Here is a 26,819-nt window from a genome sequence, read left to right as displayed (position 1 = left end):
TTCTAACTTGAGTAATTTACATTCTGCCTGCCTACATTTCCCCATACTCTCAGTCGATAGGATATTTTTTATTCCCTGTTCTTAACCATTGTATAATTTTGCTGTCTGCCATTAAACAGTTGCAGATTTCACCCAAAAAGTGACAGAATTTCAGGGACAGATGGAATAATTCTTGTATATAGTTTGTACAGAGTTGCAGTCTGTGTTGCACTCTGGAATGAACAACTTTGGTATAATCATAGAATCACAGAAATATAGGGCTAGAAGGGACCTCAAGAAGTCATCATGTCTAGTCCCTCCATCTTGAGGTAGGACCAAATATATCTAGACCATCCCTGACAAACTTTTGTCTAATTTGTTCTTAAAAACCTCCAATGATAAAGTTTCAACAACCTTCCTTGGAAGCCTATTCCAGAGCTTAACTAACTTTATATAGCTAGAAAGTTTTTCCTAATATCTTACTTAAATCTCCCCTATTGCAGATTAAGACCATTACTTCTTGTCCTACCTTCAGTGGATATGGAGATCAATTTATCACCGTCCTCTTTAATAGCCTTTAACATATTTGAAGACTCATCAGGTCTCCCCCCAGCCCTTAATCTTGTGGTTAAAGACTACATATGTCTAGTTTTTTAAACTTTTTCTCATAGGTCAGGTTTTCTAAGTCTTTTATCATTGTTACTCTCCTCTGGATCCTCTCCACATCTTTCTTAAAGGGTTGGCGACCAAAACGGGATGCAATACTCCTGCTGATGCCTCACCAGTGTTCAGTAGAGCAGGACAGTTACCTCCCCTATTTTACATATAACTCTATTCTGAGTACACCTCAGAATGATATTATCCTTTTTTGCAACTGCATCACACTGTTGACTCATTGAGTTTGTGATCCATTATAACCCCAGATTATTTTCTGCAGTATTACTGCCTAGCTAGTTATTCCCCATTTTATAGTTGTGTATTTGATTTTTCCTTCCCAAGTGTTGTACTTTGCACTTGTCTTCATGAATTTCATCTTATCGTTTTCGAACCAATTCTCCAATTTGTCAAAAGAGCATTTTGAATTGCAATCCTGACCTCCAAAGTGCTTGTAAGCCCTCTGATGTTGGTGTATTCCACACATTTTGTAACATACTCTCCATTCCATTATCCAGATTGTAAAATTGTTTGTGAGGTAAAAAGTTCCAGTTATGTGCCATGTACAAGGTAAGTTTACTTCCTGACAAGTCCAGGAAAACTGAAATTTGTGCATCTTTTAGAACACAAGCAAGTACTCCAGGTTCACTTTAGAGAGTGAAATCAAGATAATCAGAGGCTATTCCCTTGAGTTTGGGGCTAGTGTTCTATTACTGCGTGGAAAAGAACAGGTTGAGATGGCTGGATCTCATTTTATCTATTTATATATATTGAGCATATGGGTTTTAGTAATAAGTATTTGAAGAAAGACTTAAGTTATCTTACTTTTTCTCCCTAGTGACTAGTGATCGCAGCAGGAACAATAATTTCAGGGATAGATGAGGCTAAAGTGAACACTGTGACAAGGTGCCAGATTCTAGAACCCTTCATAGAAATGCAGGGCTACTCTGCCATTTCATCTTGGCTCCCAGACCGGGAAAGTCTTATTAACTCCAACTCAGAATGACAGAAGTTAGAGATTCTCTAGGATAAGATGTGATAGCAATAGATACAGGCGATCTTGCAGGAGAAAACCCATGGGAACAGTGAGCTCAGAAGAAACTTAAGCTAATTCTTAGGTTTGCTATTTTATGTAAAGAATAAAGGAATATCCCACAGGAAAGGGGTTGAAATTTGAAAACTAAAATAGTATGATGTATTGAGATGGGAGTAGGGACTCAAACTATTACATCTAAACACATATAGTGAAGGGATCAGGAAAACAATCATTGTCCCTGAACATCTTATAGAAACATAACTTTTTATGTGGAAACAAAAATTTCATAAATAAATAGTTTTTCCTAATATCCAACCTAGACTTCCCTCACTACAACTTGAAACCATCGCTTCTTGTTCTGTCATCTGCCACCACTGAACAGCCAAGCTCCATCCTCTTTGGAACCCCCCTTCAGGCTGCTATCAAATCTCCCCCTACTCTTGTTTTCTGCAAACTAAATAACCCCAGTTCCCTCAGCCTCTCCTCGTAAGTCATGTGCCCCAGCCCCCTAATCATTTTCACTGCACTCTGCTGGACTCTCTCCAATTAGTCAACATCCTTTCTGTAGTGGGGGGGCCCAAAACTGGACACAATACTCCAGATGTGGCCTCACCAGTGCCGAATAGAGGGAAATAATCACTTCCTTCAATCTGCAGGCAATGCTCCTACTAATGCAGTCCAATATGCTGTTAGTCTTCTTGGCAACAAGGGCACACAGTTGACTCATATCCAGCATTTTATACACTGTAATCCCCAGGTCCTTTTCTGCAGAACTGCCGCTTAGCCAGTCGGTCCCCAGCCTATAGCTGTGCATGGGATTCTTCCGTCCTTCTTGTCCTTGTGTGCACTTGTCCTTGTTGAACCTCATCAGATTTCTTTGGTCCAATCCTCCAATTTGTCTAGGTCACTCTGGCTCCTATCCCTACCCTCCAGTGTATCTACCTCTCCCCCCAGCTTAGTGTCATCCATGAACTTGCTGAGGGTGCAATTCATCCCATCATCCAGATCATTAATGAAGATGTTGAACAAAACTGGACCCAGGACCAACCCCAGGGGCATGCCACTTGATACTGGCTGCCAACTAGACATCAAGCCGTTGATCACTATGCATTGAGCCCGATCATCTAGCCAGCTTTCTATCCACCTGATAGTCCACTCATCCAATCCGTACTACTTTAACTTGCTAACAAGAACACTGTGGAAGACCGTATCAAAAGCTTTGCTAATGTCAAGTAATAACACATCCACTGTTTTCCCCTCATCCACAGACCCAGTTATCTCATCATAGAAGGCAATTAAGTTAGTCAGGATTGACTTGCCCTTGGTGAATCCACGCTGACTGTTTCTGATCACCTTCCTCTCCTCCCGGTGCTTCGAAATGGATTCCTTGAGGACCTGTTCCATGATTTCTCCAGGGACTGAGGTGAGGCTGACCAGCCTGTAGTTCCCCGGATGTTCCTTCTTCCCTTTTTTAAAGATGAGCACTATATTTGCTTTTTTCAAAGATAATGGCCAATGACTCTGCAATCACTTCAGCCAACTCCCTCAGCATCCTTGGATGCATTAGATCCGGACCCATGGACTTCTGAAAGTCCAGCTTTTCCAGTGGTCCTTGACCTGTTCTTTCACCACTGAGGGCTGCTCATCACCTCCCCATACTGTGTTGCCCTGTGCAACAGTATGGGAACTGACCTTGTCTGTGAAGACTGAGGCAAAAAAAGCATTGAGTACTTCAGCTTTTTCCAAATCAACAATTACTAGGTTGCCTCCCCCATTCAGTAAGGGTCCCACACTTTCCCTGACCATCTTCTTGTTGCTAACATACCTATAGAAACCCTTCTTGTTACCCTTCACATCTCTTGCTAGCTGCAACTCCAATTGTCCTTTGGGCTTCCTGATTATACCCCTGCATGCTCAAGCAATATGTTTATACTCCTCCCAAGTCATCTGTCCAAGTTTCTACTTTTTTGCAAGCTTCCTTTTTGTGTTTAAGCTTACCGAAGATTTCTCTGTTAAGCCAAGCTGGTCACTGGCCAAATTTGCTATTCTTTCTGCACATCAGGATTGTTTGTTCCTGCGCCATCAATAAGGCTTCTTTAAAATATAGCCAGCTCTCCTAGACTCCTTTTCCCCTCATATTAGCCTCCCAGCAGATCCTGCCCATCAGTTCCCTGAGGGAGTCAAAGTCTGGGGTCCACATTCTGCTGCTCTTCTTTTTGTCAGGATCCTGAACTCGATGCCACCCACTTCTATTTCCCCTACCAATTCTTCCCCGTTTGTGAGCAGCAGGTCAAGAGGAGCACGGCCCCTAGTTGGCTCCTCCAGCACTTGCACCAGGAAGTTGTCCCCAACAGTCTCCAAAAACTTCCTGGGTTTTCTGTGCACTGCTGTATTGCTCTCGCAGCAAATGTAAGGGTGATTGAAATCCCCCAATTTTATTACTGATCATGATATGTGAGAAGGAAAGAATCCAGCATAATATAAACTGATAAAGCCTATTTACACCTGCAATATAACTTTCTGAAGATGAATGAAAAGGAACATTTCAGTATTATCATACCCTTTCTGACCTAAGCAAGTCTAAGATAACATAAGTATTACTTCTGCTTGAGTTATTGAGATGTTGTTTCTTTCTGATGAGAAAATGAGGACCAATGGTATGGATGGTCTCTCTCGGAGAAACAATCTGAGATCTGTGCTACAAACGCTTTGTGGCGCAACTTTGTTTCAAGCTCCTGTCAACACATACATTTAGATGGCCAGAAGTGTATAAATCAGTCTAATACTATATTGATTCAGTTTTTCCACTGCTATAGAGACCACCTAGAATGTTACAAACTGCTGACAGTCTGTATATTCATACTGAGCTGCTGTATTTATTGCATCCCTTATCCCTAGCATGCTCTTTGAGCGCAGCCTTTGGAAAGGGAGTAGTATTAAAGTAGTGTGTCAGAAGTATACTGAAAACAAGTCCCACTAGACAGGATTCTGCTCCAAGAGTAGACTATTAATGTCATACATCTGACATATACATAGAAGAATTCTCTTTTTGATTTGAAAATGACTTCTGCATATTTTGGTGCAGAGAGAGAAAATCTAATTAAATATAATACAAATGTAATGAAATAAACCTGCATTTTTCTACCAAGCTCACTTCCAGATTTTTGTAAATGTTATTTTTATCTTTTGTCTCAATTAATGTTTTGCAGACACCTATTGAGCCTTAGTTTTTCCTGTTCGATCACTAACACAATTGAATTTCAAGTTTATTCCATATAATTTAATAAAAGTGCAGTGCTGCTATGAAAATCTGAAAGGTCTATAGAGTGTATAAAATGTTTCAGTTTGATTTTAAATTGCCATAGCAACACTTACGTCTTCAATGTTAAATGTTGGTTTATATTTATGGAATATTGTACTCGTAATATATTTTGGGAAACTGCAACAAAAACCATCACTTTTTTATTTTAGAATATGAGTCTGAGTGACAAGAATACATCTGCAACATATTTAAATTTAGTTAGCATTTAACACCGATTGTTTATGTCAAATCACTTCAGAAAAGTCTTCTTTCAGTTCTCATTCAAACAACATTTGCATAAATCAAATCATTAATACTGCACTTACAAGGTTTAATTATGTTAATCTCCTTATTACTAGTCCAAGTCACACTATGACCACTGACACCTAAGTTTGCAGGTTCAATGTATGCCACCAGACTCTGTTCATTGAAATAAATCCAGCTAAAATTGTAAAATAATAATTACATCAGATCGATAGTATTTGAAATTGTAATATAATTGAACAGCATCCAGCACAACAATGCCCCAATCCTGGTTAGGGCCTGTCAGTGTCACTGACATGCAAAAATTATTATTAACGGCTAGAAACAAACGTAGGACTATTTTAGTGTTCTATTGATTGAGTTTTAATGCTTTGATATCAGAATATTCTTAGGTAGAGAGGCATCCCTATCAAACTTTCAAGTTTGCTTAGATGTCTTGTCATATTTTTTAAAATGGAAAATTATATATTTTGTTATAATTAGCCATTAAGACTTAAAAATTCGGTGGCATGGCAGTAGCCAGGGAAGTCAGCAATCATATAAAGTATTTTTTAATAAACCAAACAAACACACACCTTTTAACCTCAGAACTCTGCTTTCAAATGTGGAACTTTGAATTCTCTGCACATTCTAGTTGCCTCTGGGCATAATTATAGTACACAAAACAACCACAACAATGTTATACAGGACTTCAGTTACACTTTGATGTAATTGACTGCATCTATATGATTCTGGATGCTTCCAGGTTTTCTTTTTCATACTGTCTTTTATTAATGTTGATTTGTTTTTATGTCTAAGATCTGATCTGTTTTTGCTCTGCTGCACATTTTGATTAAAAAGTAACAAAACTAAAGAAACAAGACCTGCCAGATACATTAAATTATGTAAAACCAAAGATAGGTGTTCAAAATAATATTGAGTCAGTTATTTATAGAACACCATTCACATATTTAACCCTTTATAAAAATGCCCCCCAAAACAGACATTTATAAGGCAACAGAGCATAAGAGCTCCTTTGATCCTGTCTTTGATATATTTGTGAAGTGTGTTGTGCCAAAGAGGTTTCACCAGTTTAACTGACAGCAAATTAGGTTTATTATGTAACAGAGTTCACAGCAGCAACAGTATTAAGCTCTTAAATGATACTTTTCAGTCACAGATATCAAGTATAGATTTTACAGATAGGGAAACTTGTGAGGCACAAAGGTGAGGTAATCTGTTCAAGGTTACACAGGAAGTCAAAGGCAGAGTCTGGAACAGAACCTGGGTTTCCACCATATTGTCTTTGGAACCAGAGAGTGTTACTAATACACAAGTGATTTTTAAGTTCCTGGGCAAATCCATAACTAAAAATCAAATATTAATAACATGATTATTTACCCTTTCTGCCCCCCCAAATACTTAAGGATCTAGTGCCGTTATAAATTAATGAGAAGTAGATTTTTATTTTTAAAAGTTAAGCTATTTCTAATGAGTATCATAAGAAGTCAAGAGGACTTAACATGTCATTATAATAAATCTGTCACATTCTTCAGTTTGTTTAGTGTAAATTTATCAAAAAGTGAAAGGTTTTGACTAAAAATAACAGAAGTTCCTTAAATATAATTTTCACATCATAACCTAAAAAATCATTTTTATTATGGCTGTGCCCAAAAACTATGGCTATCAAATCAGAGAGAGAGAGAGAGAGAGAGATTAATAAGGTGTGGTAAAAAGAGTTTCTCAGCATGCATTTGGGATAGCGAATTACTCATGAGAGCCAAAGCCACAAGTGAATTAAGCTGGTTATTTGAAACTAGCAGTAATAAAACCTTTACACTTCACATATATTCTTATATGCTATATATTTTGCAGAAAAGCTTATAAGCGAGCTTTTATATATTTTATTGGTAGTATTTCTATACTCCATCTATAAAGTTAGGCTCCACTAGCACCACATGTCCAACTCCTTTTCTGAAGAGGGAGAAGAAACCTATAATTAGAGTCATCAAAAGGTTATCTTGAGACACTGGCAGACCAGGTGCCACCTCATGCCAAAGCCCCAGGACAATTCATTTGTGTATTAGTATAGATCAAAGTGATTGTTAAATGTGCAAGAGTGTATTTGATGTTTAAACTTAATGAAAACTAATGGGATGTTACATGCATTCTTTTTACTTACCCATATCCCGTTATACTATAGTAGCAAATGTTTACATTGTGCATACCTCGGCAACTAAATAACCCTTCAAACCAGAAAGAACCCTTGTGGAATGCAGATGAAGAACTTTATCAGAAAAATGATAATTTCAAAGCAAGTTGTCATTCTGTGTGATGATCGGAGGTCAAAGAGTCTAAATGCATTTCTTACTCTCTGTCATCAAAGGAAGAGCCCGCCTGCCAGCTTGTTTTTTGTGAGATGAAGCTCACTGCATTTCTAGATTGTAACAGGGCAGAATAACTAAACAAGAAGACTGAGATCCCCAGAATTATACTGGGTAGCCCTGAGAGACTTTTGGGAAACACTCAGATTGCTACACCTGCCACTATTTGGAATTATAGACTCTGACTCACCTGTACATATATTTTACCTGCTTTAACCTCTCAATAACTCTCATAGAATCACAGACGATCAGGGTTGGAAGGGACCTCAGGAGGTCACCTAGTCCAACCCCTGCTCAAAGCAGGACCAATCCCCAACTAAATCATCCTACCCAGGGCTTTGTCAAGCCTAACCTTAAAAACCTCTAAGGAAGGAAATTCCACCACCTCCCTAGGTAACCGATTCCAGTGCTTCACCCCTCTTCTAGTGAAAAAGTTTTTCCTAATATCCAAACCACCCACTGTAGACTTGCACACCTCATTCTCTCTGCAACCGTGATGCGGTCATCTGGTACCGAACTGAGAACAGTCTAGATCCATCCTTCTCTTTTGGAACCCCTTTCAGATAGTTGAAAGCAGCTATCAAATCCCCCTCATTCTTCTCTCTGCAGACTAAACAATCCCAGTTTCCCTCAGCCTCCCTCACAAGTCATGTGTTCCAGTCCCTAATCATCTGTTGTCATCTCCTGCACTGGAACTCTTTGCAATTTCTCCACATTCCTTCTGAGTGTGCGGGCCAAAACTGGACAACAGAATTTCCAGAGTGAGCCTCACGAATGTTGAATAGAGGGAAATGATCACAATCTCCTCTATTCAGCTGGCAATGCTCCTACTAATGCAGCCCAATATGCTGTTAGCCTTCTTGGCAACAAGGGACACCGTTGACTCATATCCAGCATTTCGTCCACTGTAATCACCAGGTCCTTTCCTGCAGAACTGCCACTTTCCAGTTGGTCCCCAGCCTATACGCTGCATGGGAGTCTCGTCCTTGTCCTGTGTGCATTTTCCTTGTAGAACTCACAGCTTTTTTGGCCAATCCTCAAATTTGATTAAGTCACTCTGGCTCCTATCCCTACCCTCCAGTATATTCTATCACTCCTCCCATTTTAGTGTCATCTGCAAATTTGCTGAGGGTGCAGTCATGCACCTACCAGATCATTAATGAAGATAGTGAACAAAACTGACCCAGGACCGATCCTTGGGGCACTCCATTTGATACCGCTGCCAACTAGACATGGAGCCATTGATCACTACCTGTTGAGCCCAACCATCTAGCCAGCTTTCTATCACACTAAAATCCATTCACCAATCTATACTACTTTAACTTTGCCAGCAAGAACACTGTGGAGAGACCGTATACAAAAGCTTTCTAAAATTCAAGTAACATATCATGTCAGCGACTCTTTCCGCTCATCCATCAGACGCCAGATTATCTCATCATATGCACAGGCATCGCAATCAGGTTGGTCAGGCATGACTTGCCCTTGGTGAATCCATGCTGACTGTTACCGATCACTTTCCTCTCTTCTAAATGCTTCAGAATTGATTCCTGGAGGACCTGCTCCATGATTTTTCGAGGGACTGAGGTGAGGCTGACTGGCCTGTAGTTCCCCGGATCCTCCTCCTCCTCCCGTTTTTTAAAGACGGGCACTACATCAGCCTTTTTCCAGTCATCTGGGACCTCCTCCAATCGCCATGAGTTTTCAAACATAATGGCCAATGGCTCTGCAATCACATCCGCCAACTCCTTTAGCATCCTCAGATGCAGCGCATTCAGCCCCATGGATTTGTGCTCATCCAGCTTTTCTAAATAGCCCCGAACCACTTCTTTCTCCACATAGGGCTGGTCACATCCTTCCCATACTGTGCTGCCCAGTGCAGCAGTCTGGGAGCTGACCTTGTTCATGAAGAGAGAGGCAAAAAAATCGTTGATTACATTAGCTTTTTCCACATCCTCTGTCACTAGGTTGCTTCCCTCATTCAGTAAGGGGCCCACACTTCCCTTGACTTTCTTCTTGTTGAAGAAACCCTTCTTGTTACTCTTAACTTCTCTTGCTAGCTGCAACTCCAAGTGTGATTTGGCCTTCCTGATTTCACTCTTGCATGCCTGAGCACTATTTTTATACTTCTTCCTGGTCATTTGTCCAGTCTCCCATTTCTTGTAAGCTTCTTTTTTGTGTTTAAGATCAGTAAGGAATTCACTGTTAAGCCAAGCTGGTCGCCTGACATATTTACTATTCTTTCTACACAACAGGATGGTTTGTTCCTGCAACCTCAATAAGGATTCTTTAAAATACAGCCAGCTCTCCTGGACTCCTTTGCTCCTCATGTTATTCTCCCAGGGGACCCTGCCCATCAGTTCTCTGAAGGAGTCAAAGTTGTTTTTCTGAAGTCCAGGGTCCACATTCTGCTGCTCTTCTTTCTTCCTTGTGTCAGAATCCTGAACTTGAGCATCTCATGGTCACTACCTGCCAGGTTCCCATCTCATTCCTTTTTCTCAGCTAATAACCCTATAGTTAGTTTACTACATAATTAGCTACTAGCATTGTCTTTGGTGTAAGGTCTAGGTACCAATCGATCTGGGGTAAATGACTGGCTTCTTGGGACTGGAAACAACTTAAATGTGGCATGATTTTTGGTCTAAGTGACCTTTTATCATGAAGTCCAGTTTTTCTGGGTGGCAAGACAGACTAGAGAGTCTAAGGGGACTGTCTGTGACTCTATGGTAAGACTGGTACAGCAATTCAGGAGTTCACATTTGTTATTGGATTGAAATCTAATTATAGAACACACCACCAGTTTGGAGTGTCTGCTCTGTTTTCTGACAGTCTGCCCGGAGGTAGGCACTCACAGTCGTGAGCCACTCTATACAGCATGACATACCTAAAATAGATTTTCCATACACCACAGTGTCATGATTTTAAAGTTTGCTGTCTTAAACTAGACAAAGTAGAAAAAAACTCTTCCCTCCCTTGGAAATGATGGGTTGGGGGTTACTGGAAAAAGGCTTTATATCAAGATGCTCAGGGAATATAAGAACGGTTAATAGCCATTGATGGACCTATCCTCCATGAACTTATCTAGTTCTTTTTTGACTCTAGTTACACTTATGGCCTTCACAACATCCCGTAGCAATGAGTTCCACCGGCTGACCATGTAACAACAGTGTGTTGTGTGAAGAAATACTTCTTTGTGTTTATTTCAAACCTGCTACCTATTAATTTATTTCGGTGACACCCTGATTCTTGTGTTATGTGAAGTGGTAGATAACTCTTCCTTATTCACTTTTTCCACATGATTTTATAGACTTCTATCATATATCTGCTTAGTTGTCTCTTTTCAAAACTGAACAGTCCCAGTCTTATTAATCTCTCAGCATATGGAAGCTGTTCCATACCCTTAAATCATTTTGTTGCCCTTCTCTGTACCTTTTCCATTCTAATATATCTTTTTTGAAATGGGATGGCCAGAACTGAATGCAGTATTCAAGGCGTGGGAGTACCATGAATAGTGGCATTATGATATTTACTGCCTTATTGTTGGGGCTCCGTGTCTGACATGGAAGTCATGGATTCCGTGACTTTCCACAAACTCCGTGACTTCTGCAAGGGTCAGTGTGGCTGACCCCAGGGCCACCCAAGCAGCTGGCTCTGGGGTCAGCTGCTTAGGTGACATCCAGGACAGCCACACCAGCAGTGGCAGTCCTTGGTCCCAGGCAGCGGTCCTCAGCTGGCCAGCCAGAGCAGCCGCAGTCCTTGGCCCCAGGCAGCGGTTCCCGGCTGGCTAAAGCAGCCGCAATTATGGGCAGCAGTCCCAGGCAGGCCAACTGGAGCAGTTGCTATTCACAGCTCAGGCAGCGGTCCCCAGCTGGCCTGCCAGAACAGCCACAGTCCACTGGCCTAGGCAGCGATCCCCTGGAGGCCAGCTGGAGAAGCCATGGTCCGCTCGCCCAGGCAGCAGTCCCCAAGCAGCCGAACGGAGCAGTCGTGGTTCACAGCCCCTGGCAGCTGGTGCCGCTGGCCCTGGGCACCCCCACCAATAGCAGCCCTTCTGGCACCTCTCCCCCAAGATTTAATCACAGGTATTTTAAGTATAAGTCATGAACAGGTCACAGGCCGTGAATTTTTGTTTATTGCCACTGGATGATCGAGGTGCTGAAGAAACTCAAATGTGAAATTGCAGAACTACTTATTGGTATGTAACCTATCATTTAAATCAGCTTCTGTACCAGATGACTGGAGGATACTCAATGTGACACCGATTTTTAAAAAAGGCGCCAGAGGCAGTCCTGGCAATTACAGGCCAGTAAGTCTAACTTCAGTACCAGGCAAACTGGTTGAAACTATAATAAAGAATACAATTATGAGACACATAGATGAACATAATTTGTTGGGAAAGAGTCAACATGTTTTTTGTAAAGGGAAATCATGCCTCACTGATCTACTAGAATTCTTTGAGGGGGTCAAGAAGCATGTGGACAAAGGTGATCCAGAAGATATAGTTTTCACAGATTTTCAGAAAGTCTTTGATAAGGTCCTTCACAAAAGGCTCTTGAGCAAAGTAAGCTATCATGGGATAAGAGGGAAGGTCCACTCATGGATCAATGACTGGTTAAAAGATATGAAACAAAGGGTAGGAACAAATGGTCAGTATTTAGAATGGAGAGAGGTAAATAGTGGTGTCCCCAATGGGTCTGTACTGGGCCCAGTAATGTTCAACATACTCATAAATGATTTTGAAAAAGGGGTACATGGTGAGGTGGCAACATTTGCAGGTGATACAAAACTACTCAAGATAGTTAAGTTCAAAGCAGACTGCAAAGGGTTACAAAGGGATCTCACAAAACTGGGTGACTGGGTAACAAAATGGCAGATGAAATTCAATGTTCATCAATGCAAAATAAAGCAAATTGGAAAACATTATCCCAACTATACATTCAAAATGATGGGGTGTAAATTAGATGTTAATATTTAAGAAACAGATCATGGAGTTGTAATGGATAGTTCTCTGAAAACATTCACTCAAAGTGCAGTGGCAATCAAAAAAGCTAACAGAATGTTGGGAATCATTAGGAAAGGGATAGATACAAAGACAGAAAATTTCATATTGCCTCTATATAAATCCATGGTATGCCTGCATCTTGAATGCTATGCGCAGATGTGGTCGCCCCATCTCAAAAAAGATGTATTGGAATTGGAAAAGGTACAGAAAAGGGCAGCAAAAATGATTAGGGGACAGCTTCCATAAGAGGACAGATTAATAAGATTGAGACTTTTCAGCTTGGAAAAGAGACAGCTAACGGGGGGATATGATAGAGGTCTATAAAATCATGATTGGTGTGAAGAAGGTAAATAAGGAGGTGTTATTTACTCCTCCTCATAACACAAGAACTAGGGGTCACCAAATAAAATTAATAAGCAGCAGGTTTAAAACAAACAAAAGGAAGTATTCCTTCACACAACGCACAGTCAACCTGTGGAACTCTTTGCCAGAGGATGTTGTGAACGCCAAGACTATAATAGGGTTCAAAAAAGAACTAGATAAGTTCATGAAGGATAGGTCTATCAGTGGCGATTAGCCAGGATGGGCAGGAGTGCAAAACCATGCTTTGAAGTGTCCCTAGCCTCCTCTGCCAGAAACTGGAATGGCAACAGGGGATGGATCACTTGATGAATACCTGTTCTGTTCATTCCCCCTGAAGCACCTGGCATTGGTCACTGTCAGAAGACAGGATATTAAGCTAGATGGACCACTGGTCTGACCCAGTATGGCCGTTCTTATGAGTATGCTTAACACAGTGAACTATCTACAGAGACAACATAATCAAACACATTGATCTGGCAGAATCTTTCTAACAGGTAGTGTGGCTAAGCAGAATGAGACTTGGGCCTGTCATACTGTGATTTATTCAAAGAATATGTAATCTCTCCATAGGATATAAGGTTTGCTCAATAAATAGGACGCGGTAGGCAAGCTTAATATAGGTACTGCTACTGTTCCCCCGGTATGTGTGTGGGTAAATTATATAATGCCTGTGTATTATAAATTACGCATATTTTAACATTCTTTTGCCTGCAAGGGATAATTTATTTTATACCAATAGCTGTGCCTTAGGAATAATGACAGACACTTGACAGCAGCAGTTCAGCCTTAAAAGATGAATGAGACTACTCAGAATAGTTTAAGGGATGTTTTTCCTCTCTTCTAGGCAGGATATCATTTTTAGACCTTCAGCAACTTCCTTCTGCTCCTCTTCTTGAGAATGACAGATTCCTTTTAGTGGATCTATTTTCCATTTGTCTTTCAAATGAAAGCACAAAAGAGAAAGTAATTCTTAAGTGTCAATTTTGGGCAGTATATTATTAACTAAAACTGACAACAGGGGGCTTAGTTGCTAAATTTAAAATCCTACAGGACAAAAAAGAAATGCACTCTGCTGCATCCATTTACAATTGCTATCTTTGCTTTCTAAAGATTCACCTGCAGAGCTCCCACACTACAACACAAGATGTTCTAAAAGGACTAGATCATCTTTATTTTTAACTTTTTATTCATGTTTCAAACTATGCAAAGTACACAAAGACTGCAGCATTCAGTACATCTACAAGCACATCCAAACTTTCAGACTGATCTCAAAGCTCATACACTAGCACTGTTATTGAAATAGCTGTGAACTGGAAGGCATTTTACAAAATGGCATGCAAATTTAAAGGCACTTCAATGTCAGTTCCTTAATATCCAAGCTCAGGCACACTCCTTCCTGTTCCTCAAGCGACAATAAAAATTAGGTGTCACCTACATTTTGGGCAACTGATAGCCAGAGTCAATTTGCATAATATGAAGCAGAATAAAACTTCATCTTTAAACAGGATGTGTAGCCAATGGAAATTATAAGTCCCTAGCGTACAATGTTCTATCACATTGAAACAAGACCTAGCAAACAGCAATCTGTTGGCTTCAAGAGAGTTATCCTGCTAACAGGCTCATGATGTAAGGGATGTTTGCTTAGTAGTATGAAAGAGAGAGCAGCCAGGTTTGAGCCAAAATCTATTGAAGTCAATGGGAGTCTATTTATTTCAATAGACTTTGGATCATACCCTCATGGAAGAAATGTAGGAAGATGATTAAAAGAGAGGAGAGACTAAGTCCTGATTTTTACAGTATCATATAATGATAGAAGTGTAGGACTGGAAGGGACCTTGAGAGGTCATCTAGTCTAGTCCCCTGCACTCACAGCAGGACTAAATTATTACCGAGACCATCCCTGACATATATTCATCTAACCTAGCCTCAAAAATCTCCAACCACAAGCTTCCAGGGCATATAGCTTATGTGTATATCTTTTTAGAAAGTTTGATGACAAAAATGTTGAAGTAAAACACACTCCAACCACTGGTGTAGTTTGACTTCTATATTTGGAGGGACAGAAGGAAGGCATGGAGGGAGGGCTCAGAGGGTCACATTTTCCCAAGAGGCAATGTGTGTAGGGGGCACGTGGGATAACAGGCCCCCCCAGAAGTGACAGTTAGGGGGCTGACAGGGCAGTGAGATGCTCCCCTGGGCACTTGTTTTCCACTGCCGCAGTACTCCTGGCTCTGCAGCTCTCCTGAGGAGCCAGGGCAGCAGCGAGCGAGATGGGAGCATCTCATGGCAGCCGGCCTCCACGGGCAGAGGCCAGCTCCAGGGGGCATCCCTGGCAACTGCCAGGCTCCTTTGGGGAAAGGTAAGAGCACATTAGGGGCGCAGCTCAGAGCTGTGCTGCCCACCCTGTCTGGAGACTTCCTGGGCATGAAGAAGTGATCCAGCTCAGAGTCCCACAGCATGAAGAGCTAGGGACCCAAGCGGGCCGGGTGGCTCCCACCAGCTTCCAGTCTGCCAGCTTCTGGTAGGAGGCAATAGTTTTCTAACTGTGGGGAGGTCCCCCTATGGAAGCAGGCCATGCAGTTTGAAAACCTCTGGGCTAAATGGAAGGCAGAAATCTGGTGAGGCATGGAACCCCACATCCCCCTTCACCTCCCCCTATGCGCTGTCTCTGGTTTGGGGAGGCAATGCCCCCCATACTCCCTCCAATCTCCACCCCTGACTCCAACGTTTCCTTTCAGATCCCAAGATACATCTTTATTCAAGGTGGAAAATTCTGAGAGGCCTGATGGTAAATGGAAGAACACAGAAGTCTAATATTCTTAAGCATACAAAATGGAATAACCTGTTTTCACAGATTTGGAGTACAATCAGTGGGTTTTTTTATGTAACATAAACCTGTCACAGGAAGTAGAGAGAAATATTTTCTTTCGTTTTTCTTTTTTACATATATTTTGTTTTTAAAATGTCAGTCTTCCAAAATGTATATACTATTACATATACTATTTCAAATTTTAACAGAAAAAGAACTGGAAATTATGGTTTCTTTCGACTGAAAACCAATCAAGTCTCTTTCCCGATAAATCTAAATGCCAACGCACATGGGAATGGAGTGTTCCTGTAAGTCACATTGTAATGATGAAGACTTCAACAGGGATTCCATCAGGTCCAGAAACTTTATTGTTCTTCATCTATTTGATGGCTTTCTGTACCTTGACGAATTCTGGAGGGGTCTGAAGTCATCCTTGATAGGATATTGAGGAATTAAGTCAAAGATGTTTCCGTCAACACTGAAGTCACGATTCAGGTGGTCTTTGAAGTATTTCTTCCATCATGCATTGATTGGTTGGTTGTCCCTGAAGAGGTTGGCTCCATCTCTGGACCTAAGGGGCGATTAGTCCTTTGGTACTGGGCCCATAGAGGGCTTTGGTGGCATTGAAGAACCTGTGCATGTCATGGGTGTCGCCAAGTTGTTGGCTCTCCTTTGCTTTGTTCTTCCACCATTTGTTCTTCATTTTGCGGGTTTTCCATTCAACTTCAGCTTTAAGTTGATAGTGAACATATTGATTCTGTTTTGATTCTGCCATTCAGCCAAGCACAGAAGGCCTTACGCTTACGGATCAGTTCGTGGATTTCCTGATCATTCTTGTCAAATCAGTCTTGGTGGTTCCCTGTTGAGAAGCCCAGTGTTCCTTCACATACAGCATGGATGACCAATCTGAGTGCTTTCCAATCATCTTCAGGATTCTCCATCTCGGTTTTGGTATTCATCAGTTTCTTTGTAAGGCACTGCTGGAAAAGGTCACGTTTAGTTTGGGCCTTCAGACTCTCAAGGTTGATCTTCTGTCTGGCTGATTTCTTCCACATTTTTCATTTTGATGTGAGTTTGATGGAAATGATGGAGTGGATAAGGCAATGATCTGTCCAACAATCGTCTGCACCAGTTAGTACTTTGGTGATGCAAACATCTTCACGATCATGAGCATGGACAATCAGATGTCAGTGCTTAGATTGTGGGTGTTCCTTTCTCTCCCTCCCAAAAGAGGACGGAGAAGAACTGGCTCACCAGCTTCATGCTTTAATCCTTAAGATTTGGAATTCAGAAGAAATCCCAACTGATCTTAGGGATGCCATGATCATGACCATCTTCAAGAATGGAGACAAATCGGACTGTGAACACTATCGAGGAATCGCCCTGTTGTTCACCTCCAGAAAGATTCTTGCCAGAATTCTACTCAATCGACTGCTCCCCTTGGCTGAAAAAATCCTCCCAGAATTGCAATGTGGATTCAGACCATCGTGGGGTACAATTGACATGATCTTCACTACTCACCAATTTCAAGAAAAGTGCAGCAAGTAACATCAACCTCTGTATATGGCCTTCATCAACCTCACAAAAACATTCAGCTCCACCAATCATGAGGCTCTGTGGAGAATTCTCCTTAAATTCACCAAAATTTGTTGCCATCCTCCAAGTCCTCCATGACAACATGTCTGTGACAGTTGTCAGCAATGGATCTGAAACGGATCCCTTCCTAGTCAAGACAGGAGTCAAACAAGGCTGTGTCATCACTCCAACCTTTCTCTCCATTTTCCTTTTTGTCATCCTCCTCCTCATTGCTGACAAGCTCCTCTCCAGAGTTGACATCGAATACAGAATGGTTGGCAAGCTCTTCAACCTCAAATCACCTCTGATCCAAGATAAAGCCTATTACTAAATCATTCATTGAACTCCAACATGTGGATGACTCCTACATATATAAGTAGTCCCATGAACATTAAAATGAGCTACTCATACATAAAGTTAAAAACTTTAGTATCTGTGAGATTGGGAATAAATATGGATTTAGGCATTTAATTTTAGGCATCCAGGTTTTTAAATTTTGGCCAGCAGTTATAAGTGCTCTATAAAAGAAATTCCACTACCAGCTGACAAATACATTAACTGAAATCAGGATAAAAACATATACTAAAAAAAAATCTATGGGTCAGAGATAAGGCTGTTGTGTTATGATGAAATATGCAGTTGTTTAGACTGTGTCTACTACAGTAGGTGGGCAATGGAGAGTTTATAATATCCTTATCTGTTCATTTGCTTACTTTTGTATACCAGTATTTTGTAAATGATGCGATACGTAACTACACTTAATTAGCAAATTTAAATAGCATCTGAAACCAAGTTTTTTGTTTTCTTCCCATTGACTTAACTGCAAGCAGAATCTGGTCTTTATCTTTTGAGTGTGCTGGTCGGAGACCAGAATCAACATTTTTGTCAGAAGTCATGATAAAACACATCTGGATGAGGAGACTTATTTTCTAATGTTTTGATGATCTCTACAAAAGGACTTCCTGACAACTGGTCTTTCCTTATTCTTTCCTTCAGGTAGATGTTATTGCTTTTTAGATTTTTACAACTGCCCACAAATCTTTTCCAAGTCTTGCCTGAAGGACTCCTCAAAGAAAGGACAACTTTAGAGTTACATTAGAAGGTATTGCACTTCCCTGCCAGATAAATGACAAAAGTCTTGTGTGTGATGCTGCCCAGTTCCACACTTGCAAGGCTTTCCAACACAAAGAGACTCCCTAATTCTACCCTCCTAACTCATGTGCAAATCAGTGGTCTAACCATCCAGAATCAAAACCACCTTTGAGAACCAGGTCTCTGAAAGCCTACAGAACACCCAGGGCCATGCTTAATGAGGATATGGAGGTGGATATTACCGCATCTGAGGTAGAGGCCAAACTTGAACAGCTTAATGGGACAAAATCGGAGGGACCGACAATCTCCATCCAAGGATATTAAAGGAACTGGCGCATGAAATTGTGAACCCGTTAGCGAGAATTTTTAATCAATCGGTAAACTCGGGGGTTGTACCGTACGACTGGAGAATTGCTAATGGGAGAATTGCTAATGTAGTTCTATCTACAAGCAAGGAAAAAAAAGTGATCCGGGTAAACTATAGGCCTTGTTAGACTTGAACGTCTGTAGTATGGGTAAGGAGTCTTGGATAAAAGTTTAAAGGAGTAAAGTAGTTAAGGGGACAATTGAGGTCAATGGTAATTGGGACGAATTGCAACATGGACTTTACTTGAAGAGTAGAATCGTGCCAAACCAATCTGATCGCGCTTCTTTGAGAAGGTGACGGATTACTTTAGACAAAGGAAATGCGGTAGATCTAAATTTACCAGTCGATATTCAGTAAGGCATTTGACACGGTTCAACCAATGGGGAGCTGTTAGTTAAATGTGAGAGAAAGACGGGGAGTGAATATGAAAAGGTTGTAGAGGTGGATTAAGGAACTGGTTAAAGGGGAAGAACTCCAGCGGGGTCGTACTGAAAGGGTGAACTGTCAGGGCTGGAAGGAGGTTACTAGTGGAGTCCCTCCAAGAGCGGTTTTGGACCGATCTTATTTAACCTTTTTTATTACTGACCTGGCACAAAGAGAAGGAATGTGCTAATAAAGATTTGCGGATGTTTACTGACACAAAGCTGGGGTATTGCTGCTAACATGGAGGAATGGACCGTGGGGATGAATATACAGGAAGGATCTGGAACCACCTGTAAACTGGGAGTAATAGGAAATGAGTGGAATGAAAATATGAGATACTGAAAAGTGCGAAGGTCATCACTTGAGGATTGAGATAATAAGAATTTTAGATATAACGTTGGGGAACATCAGTTGGAAGCAAACGAGGAAGGAGGAGGCCTTGGGGTATTGGGTTGAGTAGCACAGTGATGTCCTATGAGCCGCCAATGAGAACATGGCCAGTTAAAAAAAGCAAAATGCGGTTTTGTAGGATGCATTGGGCGATATTTCCAGCAAGGATGATAGGAGGTGTTAGTGACCGGTGTATATAGGCGCTGGTGAGACCTCCACCCTGGAATAGTTGTGTGCATTTCATGGTGTCCCATGTTTATAGATGAGAGGATGAATTCAGGGGATTCGAGGGATGGTAGACGGGGTGCGAGGGGAGAGCGGGGCTCGAGACTTAGTGGGATGAGCCGATGGAAATGGGGAGAAAACCTGGCGTTATGGAGGTAGGGGAGTAGCTCAAAAGAGCTTGGCTTGTTTTGGCGGGCTGCCAGGAGAAGGCTGCGGGGTGGGGATATGCTTGCTCTATATATTATCAGGCGGGAGTTACACGCGGGGATTAGGGGAGGGGGTGTAGAGGAGTATTTTTGAAGCTTAGTGACGAAGGTAGGCCGGGGTGGGTGAGGACATATGGGACAGAACTGGATATTAGGGGGAAGTTTGAGATGACATTGAATTAGACACGAGTGAGGGTTTTAATCTGGGTCATTAGGGGAGCGTTGGAAGGTTGCGTGTGGAAGTCAGGCTTGAGGTGTGGGCCCGAGGGAGAGAGTTGGGGGGGCAAAAGGACTTTATCTGGACTGGTTAGAGACGAAGGCTGTTGGGATAAGTTATAGATGTGGTGGGAGGAGGTGGTGGATGATATGATGGTAGTAGGTGTTTGAGATTTGGGAGGCAGATGGGAGCTTGTGGGTGGGATTAGTCAGTCAAGATAAGTCCCTGCTGCAATGGGTCCTGTGGGGGATTTGATGGGGATGGGAAACGTGAGTTACTGCAGGAGATTCTTTCCCAGGGGGTGTGCCTGGCTGGTAGGTTAGTCTGCCCACATGCTCAGGGGTTTGTAGCTGAGATCGCCATACGTTTTTGGGGCGTGGGGAAGGTGAATTTCCTGTGTCAGCGGGGAGGTGGTATGGCAGGAGCCCCTGTGAGGGTTGTTCTTGCACTTCCTTCTGCAGCGTGGGACCAAGTGTGGGCTCGCTTGGATGTGCTGGTGGATTCGTCATGCCAAGGCTATGAGGTCTGCAAACGCACAATTTTGAGGACTTCAATAACTCAGTCATAGTTTAGGGGATGGTGTGTTATAGTTGAAAGTGTATGCGGTAGGGGTTCTGTGGGCGCGTGCTTATGTGCAAGGAGGTCAGGGAGCAGATGAGTCATGGGGATTGTTGAGAGGCCGATGTGCTTGGACATTTACGGTCGCTACTGAGTCGCTATGATAGAACGGCCCTGGAGGTTTTTCGCCTTCCTCTGCAGCGTGGGGCATGGGTCGCTTGCTGGTGGATTCTCTGCAGCTTGAGGTCTTCAAACCACAATTTTGAGGACTTCAATAACTCAGTCATGTGTTAGGGGTTGTTATAAAAGTGTATGGGTAGGGTTCTGTGGCCTGCTTTGTGCAGGAGGTCAGAGCAGATGATCATATTGGTCCCTTCTGACTTACGAGTCTATGAGTCTATGATAGAACCTCTGTGAAGAGTAAGTATCCTGAACTTGGTATCCTTCCGTGTGAGCTCTCCATGCCAGGCAGAAATCATCCTTAGTTTGGACTGTGATAGGTTTTATTCCGCAACACAAACAGCCTATGAATTGCAAACTCTTTGAATGGAGTCCAACATCCAATTGCAGTGCATAAGTCTCTGGTTGCTCTCTGATTACTGAGCCCTCAGGATCCACTAAGATTATCTAAGGTTGGAAGTGTGCTCGACATCTATGACATGGTCCCTGTTGGAATATAAAAACAAAGCCAATTTTCTTCCCTTCCTTGACTCTTGTAGAAGAAAAGCAGGCTTTCATATAAGTTTCATATCCAGCAGGGATCTCCATTTGGTCTTACAGAGGAAAAACTGGCATTTGGGAAGTTTACCGTGAATCTTAGCGATTCTAGCACCCTGATGGTAGAATAGAGAGATATCCTTATCCTTGAGGTAGCCATCATCCAAATAAAGGAACAAATGGCTCTTACGCAGCACTCTCAACTAATGCTCAGCATTTAATAAGCTCACACCTCACAGACACCAGACCAAACACAGATTTGATTGTGCTATTCCTCTATCAGATATCTGAGATATATCCAGTGGATGTTCTGTATTTCCTGTGTGCATATAAGTGCCCATCTGGTCCAGAGCACATAACCAGTCCATTTTCAAGTACAGGTAGAATTGCTGCCTGACACATACTCAGAACTTTTCTCTGACAACCAAGTGATTGAAGCGTCTGAGTTCCAGTCCTCCCCAATATTTTCTGTATCAGGAAGTACGTAAAATAAAACCTCTTCTGTCACTTGCCAAATGGTAAGGATTCAATCCCATTTTTCCCAAAAGGGTCTGGATTTCTTGCATGTCCTCTTCCTGATACTGTTGTACTCAAGATCATTCTCAAGTGAGAATAATCTTACAAATTTTGCAACCATGCTTGAAAATTATTAAGATAGGTGCCAAAGGAATCATCAGGAACAGAAGCCCCATAATCTTCCTCTTACAGGCAGATCTTTGGACTTCGATAGGCAGGCTGGATATGTGCTATTGAGCCTTCAAAAACATGAAGCTTTTGTTGCTTTTAGCTCTGTTGCCAAGGTCCCTCAGTGCTCTGCTGATACTGAGACTTTTAAATCTTATTTATCTTTCTCTGCTTCACTGGCCTTTCATGGCAATTTATTTCATGCAGCATATTCATTATGTTTTACATGAAATATTGCCAAACTGATGGACTTGTAGTTGATTATTTTTTTTAAATAAATGTTATAGTTCTGCATCACTGACCCATCCAAAGAACTTTTTCCTATTAACACCTGTCAAAGTTGTGAAGACTTCTCTTAGGTTAACCCAGCCCTATTCACTAAAGAGGATAAATTTAACTTTCTTAACCCAGCCTAATAGGGACTTAGATTCTTGAGGTAAAAGCAGCAAAGAGTCCTGTGGCACCTTATGGACTAACAGAGCATGGATCATGGTTCATGCTCTAATAAGTCTGTTAGTCTATAAGGTGTCACAATACTCTTTGCTGCTTTTACAGATCCAGACTAACATGGCTACCCCTCCGATACTGTTCTTGAGGTATGGTATTATCCCATCTGAAGGTTAAGTAGTAACTCCTACATGAACAGCACCACTTCTTTAGTTTTATGTACTCTTAATTTGTTAGTAAAACCAAGTGTGTGTGTTTTATAATTGCTGTGCACTGAACTGATGATTTTAAAGGTATTTCCACAATGGCTCTCAAATGAAACTAATCTTCCTGATCAGTATGCTAGATAATCAGTTTAGCAGATATATCCAAGTTGGCTCCTTGATCCCGTACTAATTATTTTACAGGTCTCTACACTGAATTGCACTGGTCAGAATTTCATCAGTATCTCAGATTTGATATTATGGTCACTAAAAACTAGGTGCTCTTTAATTTCTGCCTTATTTACTACACCAGGCTCATTTCTCACTATCAGCTTCATGCACTGTTACTTTTTTCCCACTACTGTTTTCTCACCATTATCTTGTAGCTAAAAATCTACATGAGGGGGAGAAAAAAAAAACAAAAACCCACATACATACTGACCATTATATAATCCCACTTTAAGCAAAGAAAGATGTTTTGCAGATAATCTTATTATCCTGTTCAAATGGTCTCTATCATCAGTCAATTCTCCCCTGTTGCTTTTTGTTTTAAAAAAAATCCTTAGCTTCAGTTAAAAAGGTCTTTGCTGTGCCAGCATTGCTGGCAATAGTCTGAAACTCATATTTCCACCCCACTTCCTTTACCTATCCCTTCTGAAAGTGATATTTGTAAACTCTACACACGAGGAATTTGACATCCTCATCAATGATTTAGCTTAACCAAGCTTTGCCTACTGCACTGCAGGACTCCAATTCATGACAGTCACAGAATCCTATCTGATCAGTTTGAGTGTTACCCTGATTTTCTTCCTCATGAAAAGATAGGTCTCCTTCTCTATTCACTGTACTTGACGAAGAAGTAAAACACACCTAAATGCATTTGCAACTATAAGAATGATTACACTAACATATACCTACCACAGTAGACATTTGGAAAATGGTACTAAAATATATTTAAAGCACTAAAGAACGTAGCATACCATATTTGAGATGATAATGCATAACATCCTTTATATGTGAATATGTATTCCTAAAAGAAATCTTTTACAAGCCAAAACAGCCACCATTCAGAACATGTGTACATGACAAAATAAAATTTCATTTAAATTATCAGGGTGCAAAGAAATCATCTTTACAAAATTCTTAATACATGAAAAAAATTAATTCCTTCAAACAGTTGAACTAATTTTTACCCAACTTTCAAAAAGCAAAACAAAACAATCCACATCCAGGCTAATAATAAGAATAGGAAGATTAATCCCAAACAGTGATTTTTTTAAATAAATTTGAAAATAAGGGTTTACAATGGAAATGCTATTTCAATCTTAAGAACAAATTTATTCACACTATGCCTTACCTTTGATGCCATTCGCATGAATAGTGAGTTTTGATCCTCTGCTGTTCTCATCTTTTCATTTTTGACCAAATCTTTCAGGCTCAGATCATCATCATCCTGAAAGTATCTGACTCTTTCTTTATCTATGTGAGTAGCACCCTGAAAATGGAGAGATTGAAAACGAGTATTAATCTGCACTTCACTGGGACCAGGATTTCACTAAAAGGGTTTAAAGAGTTCAAATGTTTAAGAAATGAACCATGGAAATTAACTGAAAAAGCAAACAGTACATGAGAATGGGATGTTCCAAAGATATCCATAACTCAGATCAGTCTTTGAACTTTTTATGACCTGTGCCAGAAACAACAGTTGTCTCATGGAGAATTCATGAAAAGCTGATGTCTCTGTTGTGGGATGTCACCATAGCTGGTGAAGCTCCATCCTAGTTCATACTAGATGTTTGTCCACACCATCCTGGTTTGTACAATTGGTAGTATCTCTTCAGGAAAGGCTCAGGACTGAACATTGTAGGTGGACACTGACATGAGTGGTGATGGTGTTTTTCCAAAATGGATAATAATTCTTTCACCACACCTCTTTGTCAAGTTGATCTGTCTTACTAGCCAAGGAGTTACATAATAGAGACATGAATCCTCTACTGTTCTCAGAAGCTCAAAACCCAAACTCAGAATCCTTCTGTGGATATTGAATGGGCTTTTACTAAATTATCCCGGCTTGCAAGAATTAATTTTAAAAGTTATAGACATTTTTTGAAAGAGTAAAATGGAACAGAGTAGGAATGGACCCCTCATTGCAATGAATATGACATAGACCAATAAATATACACTGAGCCAGTATTATCATTTAATATTTACAATACAATAGCACCCAGAGTGAGCTAGACATTGTACAGTGCTATAAATAGAAATGGCCACTTCCCCAAAATGTACATAAGCCAATATTTTGCTCTACTGAAGAGGATGACGATCCCCCTATTCATATGTCTTTATCATTATTCAGTGTTTTGCTTCACATAACTACAATATAGAACAAAGAGCTTTTAGGACCTAGACAAGTTATCATCAAGGTATTTGGCTTGGTGTGAAAAGATGCTCTATTAATCTTTTTTGATTTAATATATATATATATTTACATGATTTATAAATAGTGTATTTTATTTGGCTAAGATATATTAATACTTTGAAAAGATTTAAAACATTTGGTTAGGTTTATATTTAAATACATTCCCCAAGAAAACTCTAAGGGGCAACACCACAACTTTAAAATAAAGCTATTTTTCACCATCTAGTTCATGTAATTATACTGAAGATTAACTTATTTTCACAGCTACCTACCTACTCTTTCGATAAATACATACACCAGTTATGCCCTCCTAATAGTAAATTTACAAAGCAGTCTAAGAATTACATTCTAATAAAGATGTTATATAAAGTGTACCATCTGTCTCTTTCGTCTTCCTCCTTTTGGCTCCAGTGGTTCTGCCATTGTGTTCACAGGCCATGCTCTCCCAGATTGATCTGTTCGGACAAGGATCACTTCATGGTCTTCTTGCAAGCTTGTAGCCTATGTCAGGTTTTAAAACAGGTTTTTAAAAGTATGGAATAGGAACGGTGAAACAAAGCAAAAAAAATGGCAAGAGCAAATAAACTATTAAAATTCCGAAGCCTTAAGCATGTAACAGCTATTACTACTTGCTTAAAAATAATTTTGGAATAATATATAGTACACAGTTCCTCTATCCTATACTCAAACAGGAACAAAGATTGACAAAAAAACTATATCAGTTAAAAGAACTGTTTTTAATAACAGAATCCAATGTAAAAAAAAAAAAACCTATTAAAAAGACTAGAGAGGTAACTGTGATAACAGTTATCCAGAAAAACGATTATCTTAGTTCTTTAACAGTCTATCAAACTAAATACAAAAACAATAACAAAATATGTGTTCCCTAAATGCCATTTTAAAAATTGTAAGATTCAGTAGCATATGTGCTGTTCCTGATGCTGCTGTGCCTTACTCATAGCTTATACAGTTTTACACACTTCATTAGTTCAAAAGGATTTCAACTCAATTGTGTTAATTTTACAAGCCAAAATAAAAATACACTAAAGATCATTACCATCTGATAGATGCTTGATTACACAGCAAATTTGTCTTTACAGTTATGTTTGTCAGTAAAGATCTGTTGCTTTCACCACAATATGAGGCTTGGAATTATTTAAATCTTGGCTATGTGATCTACAACATTCGTAAGAAATGCAACCCAGCCCAACACAGAGATTTTTTTGTTTATCTAGGCCAAAGGCCATCATAAGTTTATCTACTTATGATGTTGTAAGTAAGTTACAGGGGCAGGAAAAATCATGACTGAATCATCAGGTAGTTTATGTGCTGAAATATTATGGTGATAGGAACGGGTATGAAACCCTAAGACAGGTATCAAGATTTAAATTGCACTTGGGATGGCAGAAGGATTCCATTCTCCCACCCTCATGAAAACAGATTTAATCCTATGGTTGGTTTATTCTTCTGCATAGCTTTCGGAATCACAAGCGGCATGGCTTCCAAACCCCACCCAGCAATGTCTGGA

The 26,819-nt window shown here is 40.6% G+C and overlaps 1 protein-coding gene across 2 annotated transcripts in view; it reads right to left on the bottom strand.

Moving 5' to 3' along the window:
* Positions 1–26,819, bottom strand: part of CWF19L2 (CWF19 like cell cycle control factor 2) — a 166,281-nt gene that overhangs the window by 44,931 nt on the left and 94,531 nt on the right. For both annotated transcript variants that reach the window (XM_032790714.2, XM_032790718.2), the window contains exons 11-12: positions 25,667–25,792; positions 24,230–24,367 (exon numbers count right to left, since the gene is read on the bottom strand). In XM_032790714.2, the coding sequence (XP_032646605.1) occupies positions 24,230–24,367; positions 25,667–25,792 (264 nt within the window). The remainder of the gene's footprint in view (positions 1–24,229; positions 24,368–25,666; positions 25,793–26,819) is intronic.

This window comes from Chelonoidis abingdonii, chromosome 1, assembly GCF_003597395.2.
Source record: "Chelonoidis abingdonii isolate Lonesome George chromosome 1, CheloAbing_2.0, whole genome shotgun sequence".
Lineage (NCBI taxonomy): Eukaryota > Metazoa > Chordata > Testudines > Testudinidae > Chelonoidis > Chelonoidis abingdonii.
Note: the sequence above shows the minus strand (reverse complement) of the source record. Positions and strands in the feature narration are given on the sequence as shown.